Source organism: Onychomys torridus, chromosome 4 (genome assembly GCF_903995425.1).
Source record: "Onychomys torridus chromosome 4, mOncTor1.1, whole genome shotgun sequence".
Lineage (NCBI taxonomy): Eukaryota > Metazoa > Chordata > Mammalia > Rodentia > Cricetidae > Onychomys > Onychomys torridus.
This window is the reverse complement of record NC_050446.1, coordinates 149453676-149467377: the sequence shown is the minus strand read 5'-3', so window position 1 is coordinate 149467377 and position 13702 is coordinate 149453676. Positions and strand designations below refer to the sequence as shown.

General features: G+C 44.8%; 1 protein-coding gene across 3 annotated transcripts in view; it reads right to left on the bottom strand.

Annotated features, from left to right (window-relative positions):
- Dzank1 (double zinc ribbon and ankyrin repeat domains 1) overlaps positions 1 to 13702 on the bottom strand; it is a 54132-nt gene that overhangs the window by 10134 nt on the left and 30296 nt on the right. For all 3 annotated transcript variants that reach the window (XM_036186059.1, XM_036186058.1, XM_036186057.1), the window contains exons 11-14: positions 7637 to 7762; positions 6294 to 6458; positions 4937 to 5144; positions 106 to 209 (exon numbers count right to left, since the gene is read on the bottom strand). In XM_036186059.1, coding sequence (XP_036041952.1) covers positions 106 to 209; positions 4937 to 5144; positions 6294 to 6458; positions 7637 to 7762 — 603 coding nt within the window. The remainder of the gene's footprint in view (positions 1 to 105; positions 210 to 4936; positions 5145 to 6293; positions 6459 to 7636; positions 7763 to 13702) is intronic.

Here is a 13702-nt window from a genome sequence, read left to right as displayed (position 1 = left end):
AGAAAGGAAAAGGTGAAACATACACACACATGCAAAATGAACAAGCAAAGTCTTGGAGAAGCCGGATCCCAGGGATGCTCTGAGTGGTAGCTTCATCTTACCCACCTTTCCCATCCTGGGTTCTGCAATCAAGGCCCGAAAATCAGGGTTGTTCTGAGCATAGGACCTGAGGTGAGCAGAGATGTGATCCAGCTGTTTTCTCCAGTAGCCTAGAAAGGGTGAGAACCACAAACACATGGATAATTTTTCCACATTTAAGAAAGAAAGAAGCAAGCATGGAACATACATTCTCAGGTTATTTTCCTTGGCCAACTGTGTTGGGTTTTCCTTACAGAACCTCAAGCATGCACTATTGTAGTGTCACAGCCACCCCCAGGCTAGCATACACGATTATCACAGGTCATCACATTTCAAAAGAATATGCACTGACTGCTGCAAGTGAAGCCTTTTATTCTTATATTATTCTATCCACATATAAATTACACTGTCTTAAATGAATGGTTTGACAACTGTGTTCATCCCAGTAAACATCCAGAACATTTCCACTACTCCAGAAAGTTTCTTGTTCCCTTTCTAGTCTACATAGGGATTTAAACACATTTGAATTAGAAATCAGAGCGGTTTTGTGAATCCAGGTGTTTGGTTTCTCACGTGTGGGGGAAAGACTCAATGGGCTCCCACCTTTCTGCCCAGACTGGAGGCGCTTGACAAGGAGAAGCAGACTGGGTGGGATCTCAGCTAAGATGGCAGAGGTAGTCAGGCACTGACAGGAAGATTTAGCTATGTGGGTTCATTAAATGACTGAGTTTGTTGGTACACAGTACCCTTGTTCTTGTCTAGCAGGTCTCTTTCATCCAGGGACACACAGTGAATTTCTTTATCTGGTGCTGACCTTCTGGCGAGCACACTGACCTTCATTGTTTCTTCTCCTCCTCCTTCTCCTTCTCCTTCTCCTTCTCCTTCTCCTTCTCCTTCTCCTTCTCCTTCTCCTCCTTCTCCTTCTCCTCCTTCTCCTCCTCCTTCTCCCCCTTCTTCTCCTTCTCCTCCTCCTCCTTCTTCTCCTTCTCCTCCTCTTCCTCCTCCTCCTCCTCCTCCTCCTCCTCCTCCTCCTCCTCCTCCTTCTTATTCTTTTTCTGAGACAGGGTTTCTCTGTGTAGCTTTGCACCTTTGCTGGAACTCGCTTTGGAGACCAGGGTGGCCTCAAACTCACAGAGATCCGCCTGCCTCTGCCTCCCAAGTGTTGGGATTAAAGGCATGTGCCACCACTGCCCGGCCTTCGTCCTTCTTAAGGGTTAAGGTCAGAACTATCAGGGCATCTCATCTACCTTGTTCCACTAGTCAACAAGTGACCATCTAGAATCCAAGAGAAAAAACAGCCTCTTCCTCTTGAGGACAGGAGGGATATTAGGAATCATTCTGGAAATGATTGTAGATGATCTCCTTAGGGCTAATGCCACACTCCAGTCTATAAAAGTCAATCAAACTGTGGCTGAGTTCTAACTCCTAGTAGGAAAACTTGGGAAGTAAGGTAGAGCTGGGAGGCCACTATCATGACAGCCTGAGGATCTTGGTGCTCCCCTTTCCCAGAGAAATCAGTTTTAAAAGGCAACGAAAGGCTGGAGAGGTTGCTCAGTAGTTAGAGCACTTGCTCCTGCAGAGGACCTGGATTTGATATCCAGGACTCACATGGTGGCTCACAATCATCTTTAACTCTAGTTCCGTGGAGACCCACAGAAGTTTCTTAGTGAGAACTTACTGAGGGACTGAGAATCTGAGCTTGCTTTACCCAGCAGGGCTGCATAAGGGAATGATTTGGCCACAGGCATGGTTACCAGGTGTTTGGAAGGGTCTACACTTGGCTGTGTGGTTTGCTTTGATCTAGCAAGGGGGAGGTCTTTTGCTCCACTCCTTGGAATTGTTATATTCCCTTTTGAGTAAACGGAAAAAGGCTGTTGGGTGTTGACACAGGTCCTCCCAAAGCTATCCTGTGTTTCTGTCTTTCTCCTCTTTACTATCTATCTAATATTTTCTTATCCCTCTCTCTTCCTCATAAGAACCCTGGAAAAGGTGGGAGCTGGCCTCCCACATAGTTCCAGGGAATTTGATGCCCTCTTCTGACCTCTATGGGCAGGCACCAGCACACATGTAATGCAGATACATATATGCAGGCAAACACTCATACACATAAAATAAGTAAACCTAAAAATAATCAATGACTTAAATTCTCTGGAAGGGTTTTTAAAGTATTTAATGAGGAAAATGTACTGAAACTCAGAGTAGTAAGTGGGTGGTGTCCGAATAATAGTCCACCTATCTCTTGCTCCAGTCCAGGTCTGTACAGTCAGGAACACAGTCCTGTCATTCTTGGTTCTAAGTTCAACCTCACTATCTTCTCAGAATAAACAGGATTTCCATATTTCTCATCCTGCCCCAACTGCCTAGTGCATAGCCTAAATCCTTGGCAAGTGTGGTCACAAGGGTGTTCTCCCTGTTCCTGTCAGTCATTACTCACAGGATGGAGGCTCTACCTTGATCTGGCGTATTGTTGACACTGGGTACCCAGGTCACCTATTCTTGGTTCACTTATCAGAGGTCCATTTTTGAAGCAGTAACAACAGAAAACCATATATGACTGCTGTATTCCCGGGGATGAATATCATTCTGAGAGAAAAGCACCAGTGTCCATGCCTGATCATATTTCTGCCCAAGGGGGAAAGAAGGCCAGGATGCAGAGAGTTCAGAAGATCTTCCCAAAGGAACTGACTTCATTTCAACAGAGTGTGGAAAAGTTCAAACTCAGAACAATGGAGGGGGATGATACAAGGCAATTATAAGGGGCTGGGCATTTAGTTCAGTGGCAGAGTGTTTGCCTAGCATGCACAAGGCCCTGAGTTCAATACCAGCACCTAAAGAAGGAAGTGGGAGCAATTACAATTCTGGTAAGTTCACTACAGGTAAGAGCTACATCATAGTTCGGCACTTTACATAGAAGCAGGGGGAGAAAGCAGCTAATTAGAGCCCTTCTGAAGTCAGAAAATTATTCAAATACTGACCTGTGAAAACACTGCTGTAAAAGACCCCAGGTTTAATTAGGTCAGTGAAAGGGTTGATGATGACCTAAAACATGGCTGAAAACAAGGCAGTGATTGAAACTCAATGGCTGGAGTGGTCAGGGAGGGAGGGAGAGGGAGGTAGACAGGGAGGAGGGGGGGAGGAAGGGAGGAGGGAGGGGGGCAGGGAGGAGGGAGGGAGGAGGGAGGGAGACAGGGAGGAGGGGGGAGGCAGGAAGGGGGAAGAAGGGAGAAGGCAGGGAGGAGGGAGGGGGAGGGAGACAGGGAGGAGGGGGAGGCAGGGAGGAGGGAGGGAGGGGAGGGGAAGAGGGAGGGAGAGAGGGGGGAGGGAAGGGGAGATATAGGGGAGGGAGGGGGAAGGCAGAGGTGAGGGGGACAGGGAGGCAGGGAGCCTTCCAAAACCACCCAAACCACCATCTTCCTAGGCGGATGACGGAGTGCAAGCCAAGGGTGTACTCCCTAAAGTGCAGCCTCGGAGGCTTCACACAGCAGGATGAACTACAGTTCACCAGGAAGACTAAGCTAGCTGCTAGGCAGAGAAATGTGCAAATAGCAATAACAAGCCTGGAGGGGAAACCAGACTAGAGTTGAAATAATCAATTATTTAAAATCTCCAGTGCCGGAGATTTTAAACAGTCTCAAACAGTTACCTGCTGCTGGGACCCTTTCCTCCTACTAGGTTGCCTCGTCCAGCCTTAGTATGAGGGGAGGTGCCTAGTCTTACAGCAACTTGATATGGCGTGTTTGGTTTCTATCCCAGGGGAGGCCTGTCCTTTTCTGAGGGGAAACAGAGGAATGGATTGGGGGTGGTAGGTGTGGGGTGGGGAGGCATAAGGGGGACTGGGAATGGAAGGAGAGAGGGAAACTGCTGTCAGAATGGAATATATGAGAGAAGAATAAATTAGAAAATGTAAAAGTCCAACAAAAAATTATGAAATGGGAAAAGAAAGAGGAAAGTTCAACTAAAACATAAGAATAAAAGGCAGGTGAGAGCCAGGTGGTGGTGGCATAAATCTTAATCCCAGTACTTGGGAGACACAGGCAGGAGGATCTGTGAGTTAGAGGCCAGCCTGGTCTACAGAGAGAGTTCCAGGACAGCCAGGGCTACACAGAGAAACCCTGTCTCAAAACAAAACAAAACAAACAAACAAACAAGTCAGGTGAGAAAAACTGCCTTTGACAGCAACTGCCAGTTGGGGCTTTAACAAAACTCCAGAGTAGCCATTATAAACACGTTCAAGGTGTTAGTTAGATTACAGATCCTGTACATGTCCCTCTCTCCCAGAAATAAAGCCCCCTGTAGTTCTCTCTCTCTGGGACACTAAGTGGCAGAAGGACCAGAGAAATGTCAACAAGTGGCAAGGCCACAGACAGGCAGGGCAGTGGCTGACAGGCACTCTGGCATAGGGAGAGGCATACAGGGAAGGGATGTGGGCGGTGACCATTGGAGAAGCACAAGCTTGCTCCTGGACTGATGACTGTGCTCACTCCTGGAGAGAGATGACGGCTGTGTGGGATCATTAGTGAATGTGCTTGGTGTCCTTCAACGGCACACTTACACATAGTTAAAATGGTGAATTGTACGCTACGTGAGTTTTATGCACTAAAAAGCCATAATGACACTGACTAAGCCTGTCTACACAGCAGAATGAACCCGCATGAGACTGGTGCAGCAGACAGCAGGCCAGGAGTTAAAGTACCAGAGGAGTGAAAGTCTAAGGAAAAGCTACTGTTCATACAAAGAATGACTTGAACAAAGAAAAAGGAACATATTTCTAGTCCACGAAAATAATCTAAAAGGGAGGGAAACATGGGAAGTTCTCCAGAGAGGGGGTTTCCTCCCACCAGGAGCAGGTGCCCCCTACCTCTTCCTGGGCTGACGGCTGTGAGGACCGGCCGGTGGTCACTCATCTTCTCCTGCCTCTGCCGGTGAGAAGCCGCCTCCAGCTCCTTCTTCGCCAGGAGCTTGCCAGATGGGTAGAACAGGCCCGAGGTCTGTGTGCCCGTGTCCTTCTTGGACCCAAAAGCAGAAGTGGGCAAAGGGACACTTAGGGACTGCCAGGCAGATCGGGGCTATGGGCAAGGGAGAATACACTTGAAGATTAGAGTCTAGTTTAACTAACCCCATCTCCAACCACAAAATACACTTTAAATCAGAATAAAAGACACGGAAAACCTTTCTTTGAACTAAAGGTTTTTGTTGGGGGTGGGGGCGGGGTTCTTGCCTCCACTGCTTACCTTCCTTGCTTCTGTCTTTTCCAGCAACTCCTACCTTGATCCATGAAGGTAGCCCCTCCCCTTGGTCATTTATTGTCCCCAGTTCAGCAATTAATGATGCTTCTATCCTGCCTGGGCTTGGAAGACATCTACCTTCTCAGTTCTATAATGTAACCGAACACAGTCTTTACTGCGCAACCACATTCAATGGCTGAGAATGCAAATGTCTTTGACGGACCTAAGAAAATCACCATGGAAAGCTGTGTGGCTGTATGGTGTCACTGCATCTAAAGGGACACCATTCACATGGCAGACGATGTGTTTCAGTATTTATTAGGATAAACTTCCTGGCAGAGAGAAGAAAATGTCAAAGAAACCTTGCACAGTTGATAGAACAGGGCAGGGAGGAGGGTTCTTGGACTGCTGCTGGGAAAATGTGAGAGCAGTTCACTCTGCCGCATGCAGAGAAAGCTCCTTCTCTCTGGGCACTGTGTCCACTGCCTTATGGATGCTATTAGACACAAATCTCCATCAGAACAATGCAATTTTAGTTTCTTGATCTTTTTTTTTTTTTTGAAGCAAGGTTTTACTTTCTATGCTAGGCTAGAGTTTTACCCTAGAACTTGCAAAAATTTGTAATTTTTGAAGAAATCATTCAAAAGTTTAATTTCTTTTTGGTTTTGATTTTTTGAGACAGGGTTTCTCTGTGTAAGTCTTAGCTGTCCTGCAACTCGCTCTGTAGCCCAGGCTGGCCTCTAACTCACAGAGATCCGCCTGTCTCTGCCTCCCGAGTGCTAGGATTAAAGGCGTGCGCCACCACCACCCGGCGCATTCAAGAGTTTAAAACCTAAATTGAATTTATTTACATACCTAGTTCAAAGTCCATGTGCAATGTCTACATATTTTGGTTCTAGTCTCCTGGACTGATTCATAGGGCAGGGGACACAAAGCCAGTTAAACCTGGCAACAGTTCTTACCACCATTCAGCATGCAGGCCTGCCTTACCTCAGAAAATGGGCGAGGTCCCCCAGAAACCAGGGCCAAGCTGTTGTTCATTCTGAATCTTGCAATGGACTTCACATAAATGCCACAGGTCCCGCAGAATCGGGCAGACAGGTGATTGTTGGCCCCACATTTTGGGCAGACAGAGTGGCTGCCAGACATGCCGAGCTAGAGAACAGAAATATTTTTATGATTCTAGAGTTTTAACTTGCTCATACAAACTAGTCTCACACCATACAGCCTCTAGTCATCAAAATAACATATGCGCCTGCCCTCTGACCTAACAGTTCTACCACTAGACTTTCTCTTACACATGGACAAGCACTTCAAGAAACATACCCCAGCTTATCTTTTGTAGTATTCTAGGTGTTTAAAAACCACATTTTTTATTTATTTTGTGCATGCATGTGGTGTGTGTGTGTGTGTGTGTGTGTGTGTGTGTGTGTGTGTGTACTACAGTGCCTCTGTGGAGGTCAGAAGACAACTTTGGAGAGCTGGTTGTTTCTTTCCACCAGGTAGATCCCAATAATTGAATTCATAATGCAAGATATACAAGAGAGTCTGCTTTAGGGGTCTTCAGGTTTGGTGGAAGGTGCTCCCACCCTGACCCATCTTTCCAGCCCAGTAGTGGCAGCCTAGAGGAAATAAGTGTCCAGCACGGGGAGAGATCGCCTAAATTAAACCATGGTATGTGCATATGGAGTCTCCATTATAGACGATGGCTTGTGAAAGCCACAGGAAGCAAGGTATACTGCCAGGTGGAAAGAATGGGTCAGTAAGCGCCAGTTCACTGGGGACCTGAGAGAACCTGGGGGTCTGCTTCTGAGCAGAGGTGCTGTGGGCTGAGATGAAGGAGACAGCCATTCACTCTTTTGTTACTCACATGCGGTATCAAGTAAACACAAACATAAATAAATATTTGATTAAAAAATAGGCAAACTCCATTCAAAGAATAAATTATAGTGGTCAGTAAATTAGCGAAAAGGGTTAACCTCAAAAAAAATGCAAATCAAATGTCAGTGAGAAGGGCCTCTCAGTTCCAGCCTATGAAACTATTATTTCTACCTCCAAATTTTTAATACAGAAACCATAGGAAGGATCTCCTGCAAGGCCATGGGGAGACCTTAGCTCTCCAGGGTGCCCAGCACATAGGAGTCAGTCTTTGTTGTTGTTTTTTCAAGACAGGGTTTGTTTGTGTAGTTCTGGCAGTCCTGAAGCTTGCTTTGTAGACCAGGCTGGCCTTGAACTAACTCACAGAGATCTGCCTGCCTCTGTCTTCTGAGTGCTGGGATTAAAGGTGTGTACTACCACTGCCTGGTGATGAGGCTCAGTCTTTAGGTGCCTACCGTGGATCCACACCAGTCGCAGAAGGACGCCTCCCAGTTGTTCTGGCAGCCACATCTGGAGCAGGAAATGGTCTCCCCACTCCGAGTAGGCGGGCGAAGGACTTCATTTCCATTGCACAGCCATGGCTGGACAGACAGCATTGACAGGCAGAGTCACAACTATGTTCTCCAGTTCCCACTCCATCCAAATAAGTGAACAAAAGCCCAAACAACAGAAACTGAAAATATCCTCTGTGGTGATATTGTGTTCCCCAATATATCATGCACCCTAATAAATTTATCTGGGGTCAGAGAACAGAACAGCCACTAGACAGAAATAGAGGCCAGAAAATGGTGGCACACACACCTTTAATCCTATCACTTGGGAGGCAGAGATCCATCTGGATCTCAGTGAGTTTAAAGTCACGCTGGAAACAGTCATGGTGACTCACACCTTTAATCCCAGGAAGTGATGGCAGAAAGCAGAAAGGTATATAAGGCATGAGGACCAGGAACTAGGCTGGTTAAGCTTTTAGGTTTTTGAGCAGCAGTTCAGCTGAGATTCATTCTGGATGAGGATTGAGAGGCTTCAAGTCTGAGGAAACAGGATCAGCTGAGGAACTGGCAAGGTGAGGTGGCTGTGGCTTGTTCTGCTTCTCTGATCTTCCAGCATTCATGCTAATATCTGGCTCTGAGTTTATTTTTATTAATATGACCATTTAAGATTCGTGCTACAATCCTCCCCCACTCCACTTGTCTTTTGACAAAAGGAGTAAAAGTATGATAGATTCACCTATTTTTGGGTCTCTCTCTCTACATAGTCCTAGCTGTCCTGGAACTCGCTATGTAGACCAAGCTGGCCTTGAATTCATAGAGATTCCCCTGTCTCTGCCTCCCGAGTGCAGGGATTAAAGGTGTATGTCACTGAGCCTGGCTCAGATTCATAAATTTTTAAGTTCACATTCCTTCCTGCAAATCATAGGAAGTCAATGAAAATGGAGTCTTCTACATCTCCATACCCCTCTGTATCATTGGTATCATGGGTTGAGCAAGCCAACTAGTATTACTAGAACATTACTGATAAACCAAACTGAGCCACATAGAGTCATGACTGGGACTTATCTTCTCCCCTCTGCCCTAGGGAAACGTTTATTTATTCTTCAGCCTGGGCATGGGAATGATAGGGTGAGGAAAGGGCCACTTTTAATCTACATTGTAAGACCACATTTAGGGGCTGGAAAGATGGCCCTGTGGCTAGGAGAACTTTGTCACCTTTTCAGAGGATCTAGGCTTGATTCCCAGCATCCATATGGTAGTTCACAACTGTCTGTAACTCTAGTTCCAGGGGATCTGACACTGTCTCCTGACCTCTAATGGCATGAGACACACAAGAGGTGCAGAGAAATACATGCAGACAAAACACCATATATATAAAATAAATCATAAAATTAAAAATCAAGAGCACATTTGTACTTCATACTGTAGAGCAGAACCTGCAGCTCCATACTGGACATAGTCCAGCATGAACACCTGCCAGCAGCTAACAGCTGCTTGTTTGGAGCTAGCCTTTACCACAGGGATCTCCAGATGGCTCTTTGGGAGGAATGTAAACTACATCACTGGGGGTATGTGAACCTTTACTACACAGAGACAATAATGAGGGGAAAGTCCTCAGAGCAACAGGGAGATATGTACAACACCAGGAGGCAAGCACCAACACCTCCCAGAGGTGAGGCTGCCGCGGACCAGAGAGCTAACCTTTGCAATGAACCGCTGCTTCTCTTCAGATTCCCTGTAAAGTATGTCAGCTGGGATGGGATGGGGAAAGCAGACTGAGGGAGTTCCCTGGCTTCCCAGATTGCCAGATCTCTAAATAAAGTACAGTTTCATGACTCAGTTCCTCTCTCTGGTCCCTGGCTCCAGTATTCTAGTTACAAAAGAAATTCTTTTACTGTGGAGAGGGAAATGGTGGTTTCTTGAGGAATTTCTGAAACTGTTAGGTAGACCTGGGTTAGAATCTTGGCTCGTGCTGCTTATTCACTGTGTAATGTGACAGCTTCTCACTTTCCAAATGGGGATGGTAATAAAAGTGGCAGTTCTGTGACTGTCTGTGCAGGAACTGTTCCAAGTACTCGCCTGCGACCTTATGTCAACCCACGAAGCCTGTTAGATAGGTGTCATCACTGAGACCAGGCCAACTGATTTTACAGCCTCTTGTTCAGGATTTCACACGGTCCCTCAGCAGCATCCTCATAGGTCTGTAGTGGGTTTGGGTGAATGCCAAGTGAGTACAAAGGAATGCTGAGCACAGGGTCAAGTTCTCTTCCTCAAGCTTCTCTCCCTGGGCTTTCTATTAGATGCTGACTTACGCACACGAAAGGACTATAATTCTATATTTCAGCCCCTAACCCAGAAAGCTGAGGAAGGAGAGAGGCCATGCCAGTCCCTAGGCCAGGGAGCAGAGGAAGGAATCTTTCCATGATTATTAACTTAGTTTCTGTGAAATCAGAGACAGGCTCTTTGGAGTACTCTGAAAGATGTTCTTTGGAAACTTTTGCTTCAGATTTGACATTTCAATTGTCCTAGTATTAATTTTTTCCTTTTTAAAAAGAAAAAGATGGGCTGGAGAGATGGCTCAGAGGTTAAGAGCACTGACTGCTCTTCCGAAGGTCCTGAGTTCAATTCCCAGCGCCCACATGGTGGCTCACAACCATCTGTAATGAGATCTGGTGCCCTCTTCTGTACATAATAAATAAATTTTAAAAATCTTTAAATAAGGGGTGGGTGGGGATTTAGCTCAGTGGTAGAGCTCTTGCCTAGCAAGCACAAGGCCCTGGGCTCAATCCTCAGCACCACATTAAAAAAAAAATTTTTTTGTTTTACTTTTTGTGAGATTTTGCCTATATGTATGTATGTGCACCATGTGCATGCCTTGTGCCAGAGCAAGTCAGAAGAGGGCACTGGATTCCCTGCAACTGAAATTATGGATGGTTGTGAGCCACCATGTGGGTGTTGGAACTGAAACCATGTCATCTGCAGAAACAATAAATGTTCCCAATTACTGAGCCACTAAAATAAAATTCTGACAGAGATTTTGCCAACTTGTGGTTCTAAATATGAAGGAAGCCTTTAGATCTTTCATTGAGGATGAAAGTCCAAGTGTACTTTAACATATAAAGTTGCTTTAAAGAAAGAAAAATTCCCTCACCCCATCATATCAATGCTGCTAAACAAAGAAAGACATGGAGCTGCCAGACTGAACATGCATTGCTACTTTCTGCCCCTTTCATAAACACTATCATTCTAACACCTACATGCTGATACGCCATTCAGATACAAACACGTCTTTAAAAACATTCACTTCTGGGGGCCTGGAGAGATGGCTCAGTAGTTAAGAGGACTTGTTGCTCTTGCAGAAGGCCCAGGTTTGATTCTCAGCACCTACATGGTGGCTCATAGTCATCTCTAACTCCAGTTCCAGGAGATCCAATGACCTTTTCTGACATCTATGGTTATCAGACATACACATGATGCACATACATGCACACAGGCAAAAAAATGTTCACACATGTGAAATAATTTTTTTCAATTTTGGTATTGTTCCTAAACAGTTTTGTTGACAGATAAAAAACAGAAATGGAAGAATCATATCATTAGCAGTTAATATAATCAATTTAAAATGTCTTACTTTTTATATATAAGAAGTCCAGAAGACCAAAAGAAAGGTTAAGAGGAAGGATGAAGGAAGGGCTGAAAATCTTTTATATTATGATGATGATGATGATGATGATGATGATGATGATGATGTTATTATTATTTTGAGACAGGATTTCTCTGTTTAACAGCCCTGGCTGTCCTGGAACACACTTTGTAGACTAGGCTGGCCTTGAACTCACAGAGATTCACCTCCCTCTGCCTCTAGGTGCTGGGATTCAAGGTGTGCACCATCACACCCTGATTTTAAATTATTTTTGAGACAGAGTTTTGCTCTTATAATCTAGGATAGCCTCAAATTCACAATCTTCCTGCTTCAGCTTTCCAAGTACTGCAGTTACAATAGTGTGCCACCACACTCAGGGCTTCATGTAGCCCATGCTGTCTTCAGACTTTTGTGTTGTGGGATATTTGTACAATATGTGAAGATGTATTGCTGTGATTGGTTCAATAAAGGGCTGAATGGCCAACAGCTAGTCAGGAGAGACTGGGTGGGGCTTCCAGGGAGAGAGAGGAACTGGTAAAGAATCTGAGGCATGTGTGAGACGCCAGTGAGACACTGAGAAAGTCGGACATACAGAATGAAGGAGAGGTAAAAGCTACATGACAGAATGTAGATTAATAGAAACAGGTTAATTTAAGTTATAAGAGCTAGTTGGAAACAAGCCTAAGCTAAAGGCCAAGCTTTTACAATTAAAAATGTCCCCATGTCATTATTGTCCAACAAGAAGGACCAACTACACCCTTCTGCCTCCACCTCCTAATGCTGAGATTATGGGTGTGTGCCACCATACTCAGTTTATTTATGGTGCTGGCAATCAAACTCAGAGCCTGAGGCAAGTACTTTACCAAATGAGCTACCTCTAGTCAAAAATTTATCTTTTGATGACAAATTTACTTGAGTCTACTGGAAGAGTCACTCCAAGAATGATTTCCATGAGTGCCACCATTTTCTCCTGCTATGTCTTCTCAACCTCATCATCATTCTCTCAGTGCTTTGGAAAATGACAATGCAATTTTGTGATGGGAGAATGCTATAAAATCTGAACCTATCCTTCCAGACAAACAGCTACAAGAATCCTCCAGTTTACAACAGATTTGATTTGGGAATGTGTGCATGTTCTAGTTAATTTTAGTTCTAGTCTCATTAGCCTATTTCCATACTTGGTTTTGGAAATACATCTTGTGTAATAGGAATAACTTTTTTAAACCTACACAGATTTTCCTTTTGGTAGAAATGGAGTAAGACTACACAGCCATAAAACCTGTTCCTAACGCATGAAGGCTCTGGAGAGTGGATCAGTACACACAAGTGGGAGGTGATTTATGCAAATTTAGTTCCTATCTTAGCCTTTGGCCTGGGGCCAAGGGCACAACACACAGTGCATGCTAAGTGGGAGGCAAGAGGCAGTATTTCTGGTCAGGGGAGCCAGAAATCTAAAGCCGAATGTGAGTTCTAATTTTGCCCTGACTTTCCTTGCACTTGTTTAAGGCAGAGGTTCTCACAGTCTCACAGGGTTTGCATATACATGTGCAGGATCTATGTAACTATAATAGAAAGGATGAGGCAAGGGGGAATCCGACCTATCGGATGGCTTACTTTCACAACCACAAAATACATGAAGCAAACACTGTATCTGAATCATATCTGGAGGGGTTTCCCCACATGGGAGCCTTTAACAAATGTTAATTGACAAGAATAATATATACAGTGGGCTGGAGAGATAGTTCTGCAGTTAAAAACACTGGCTGCTCTTCCCTAGGTCCAGTTCCAACAGGCATATGGCAGCTAAAAACAGACCCAGAGGATCCCTCACCCTCTCTGACCTCTGCAGGCACTGCATTCATGTATTGTACATGCATTCGGGCAAAAACTCAAACACATAAACAATGAAATCTAAAAAGAGAGAGAGAATCATTTCTATGTTTTATGCATGGCAATGATGTACTGTGGAATGGTCAAATCTACACCACTGATCATATGCATTACTTCATGTACTTATCCTTTTTTGATGGTAAGAACACAACCTTTAGTCTCTTAGAAAATTTCAAAGATATGGTCAATAATTATGTACAATAACACAAGTAAGAAGAACTAATTGGTCATCACGATGAACAACAGAGCTCTTGAATGTATTCTCAGAAGTATAATGTATCTTTCACCAACTTCTCCCCAAAGCACCACCAATAGGTCTCTGGTACCCATTGGTTTCTGTAGTTTTCTGGTGTCATTACACACGGCATGTATGTGAGACTACTCAGTATCTGACTCTGTGCCAGGATTATTTCACACTCAACATAATGTGTCCACATTACAGGTGGAAGGATATTCTCCTTTTCAAAGGCTGAATGGTATTCTACTCAGTACGTATA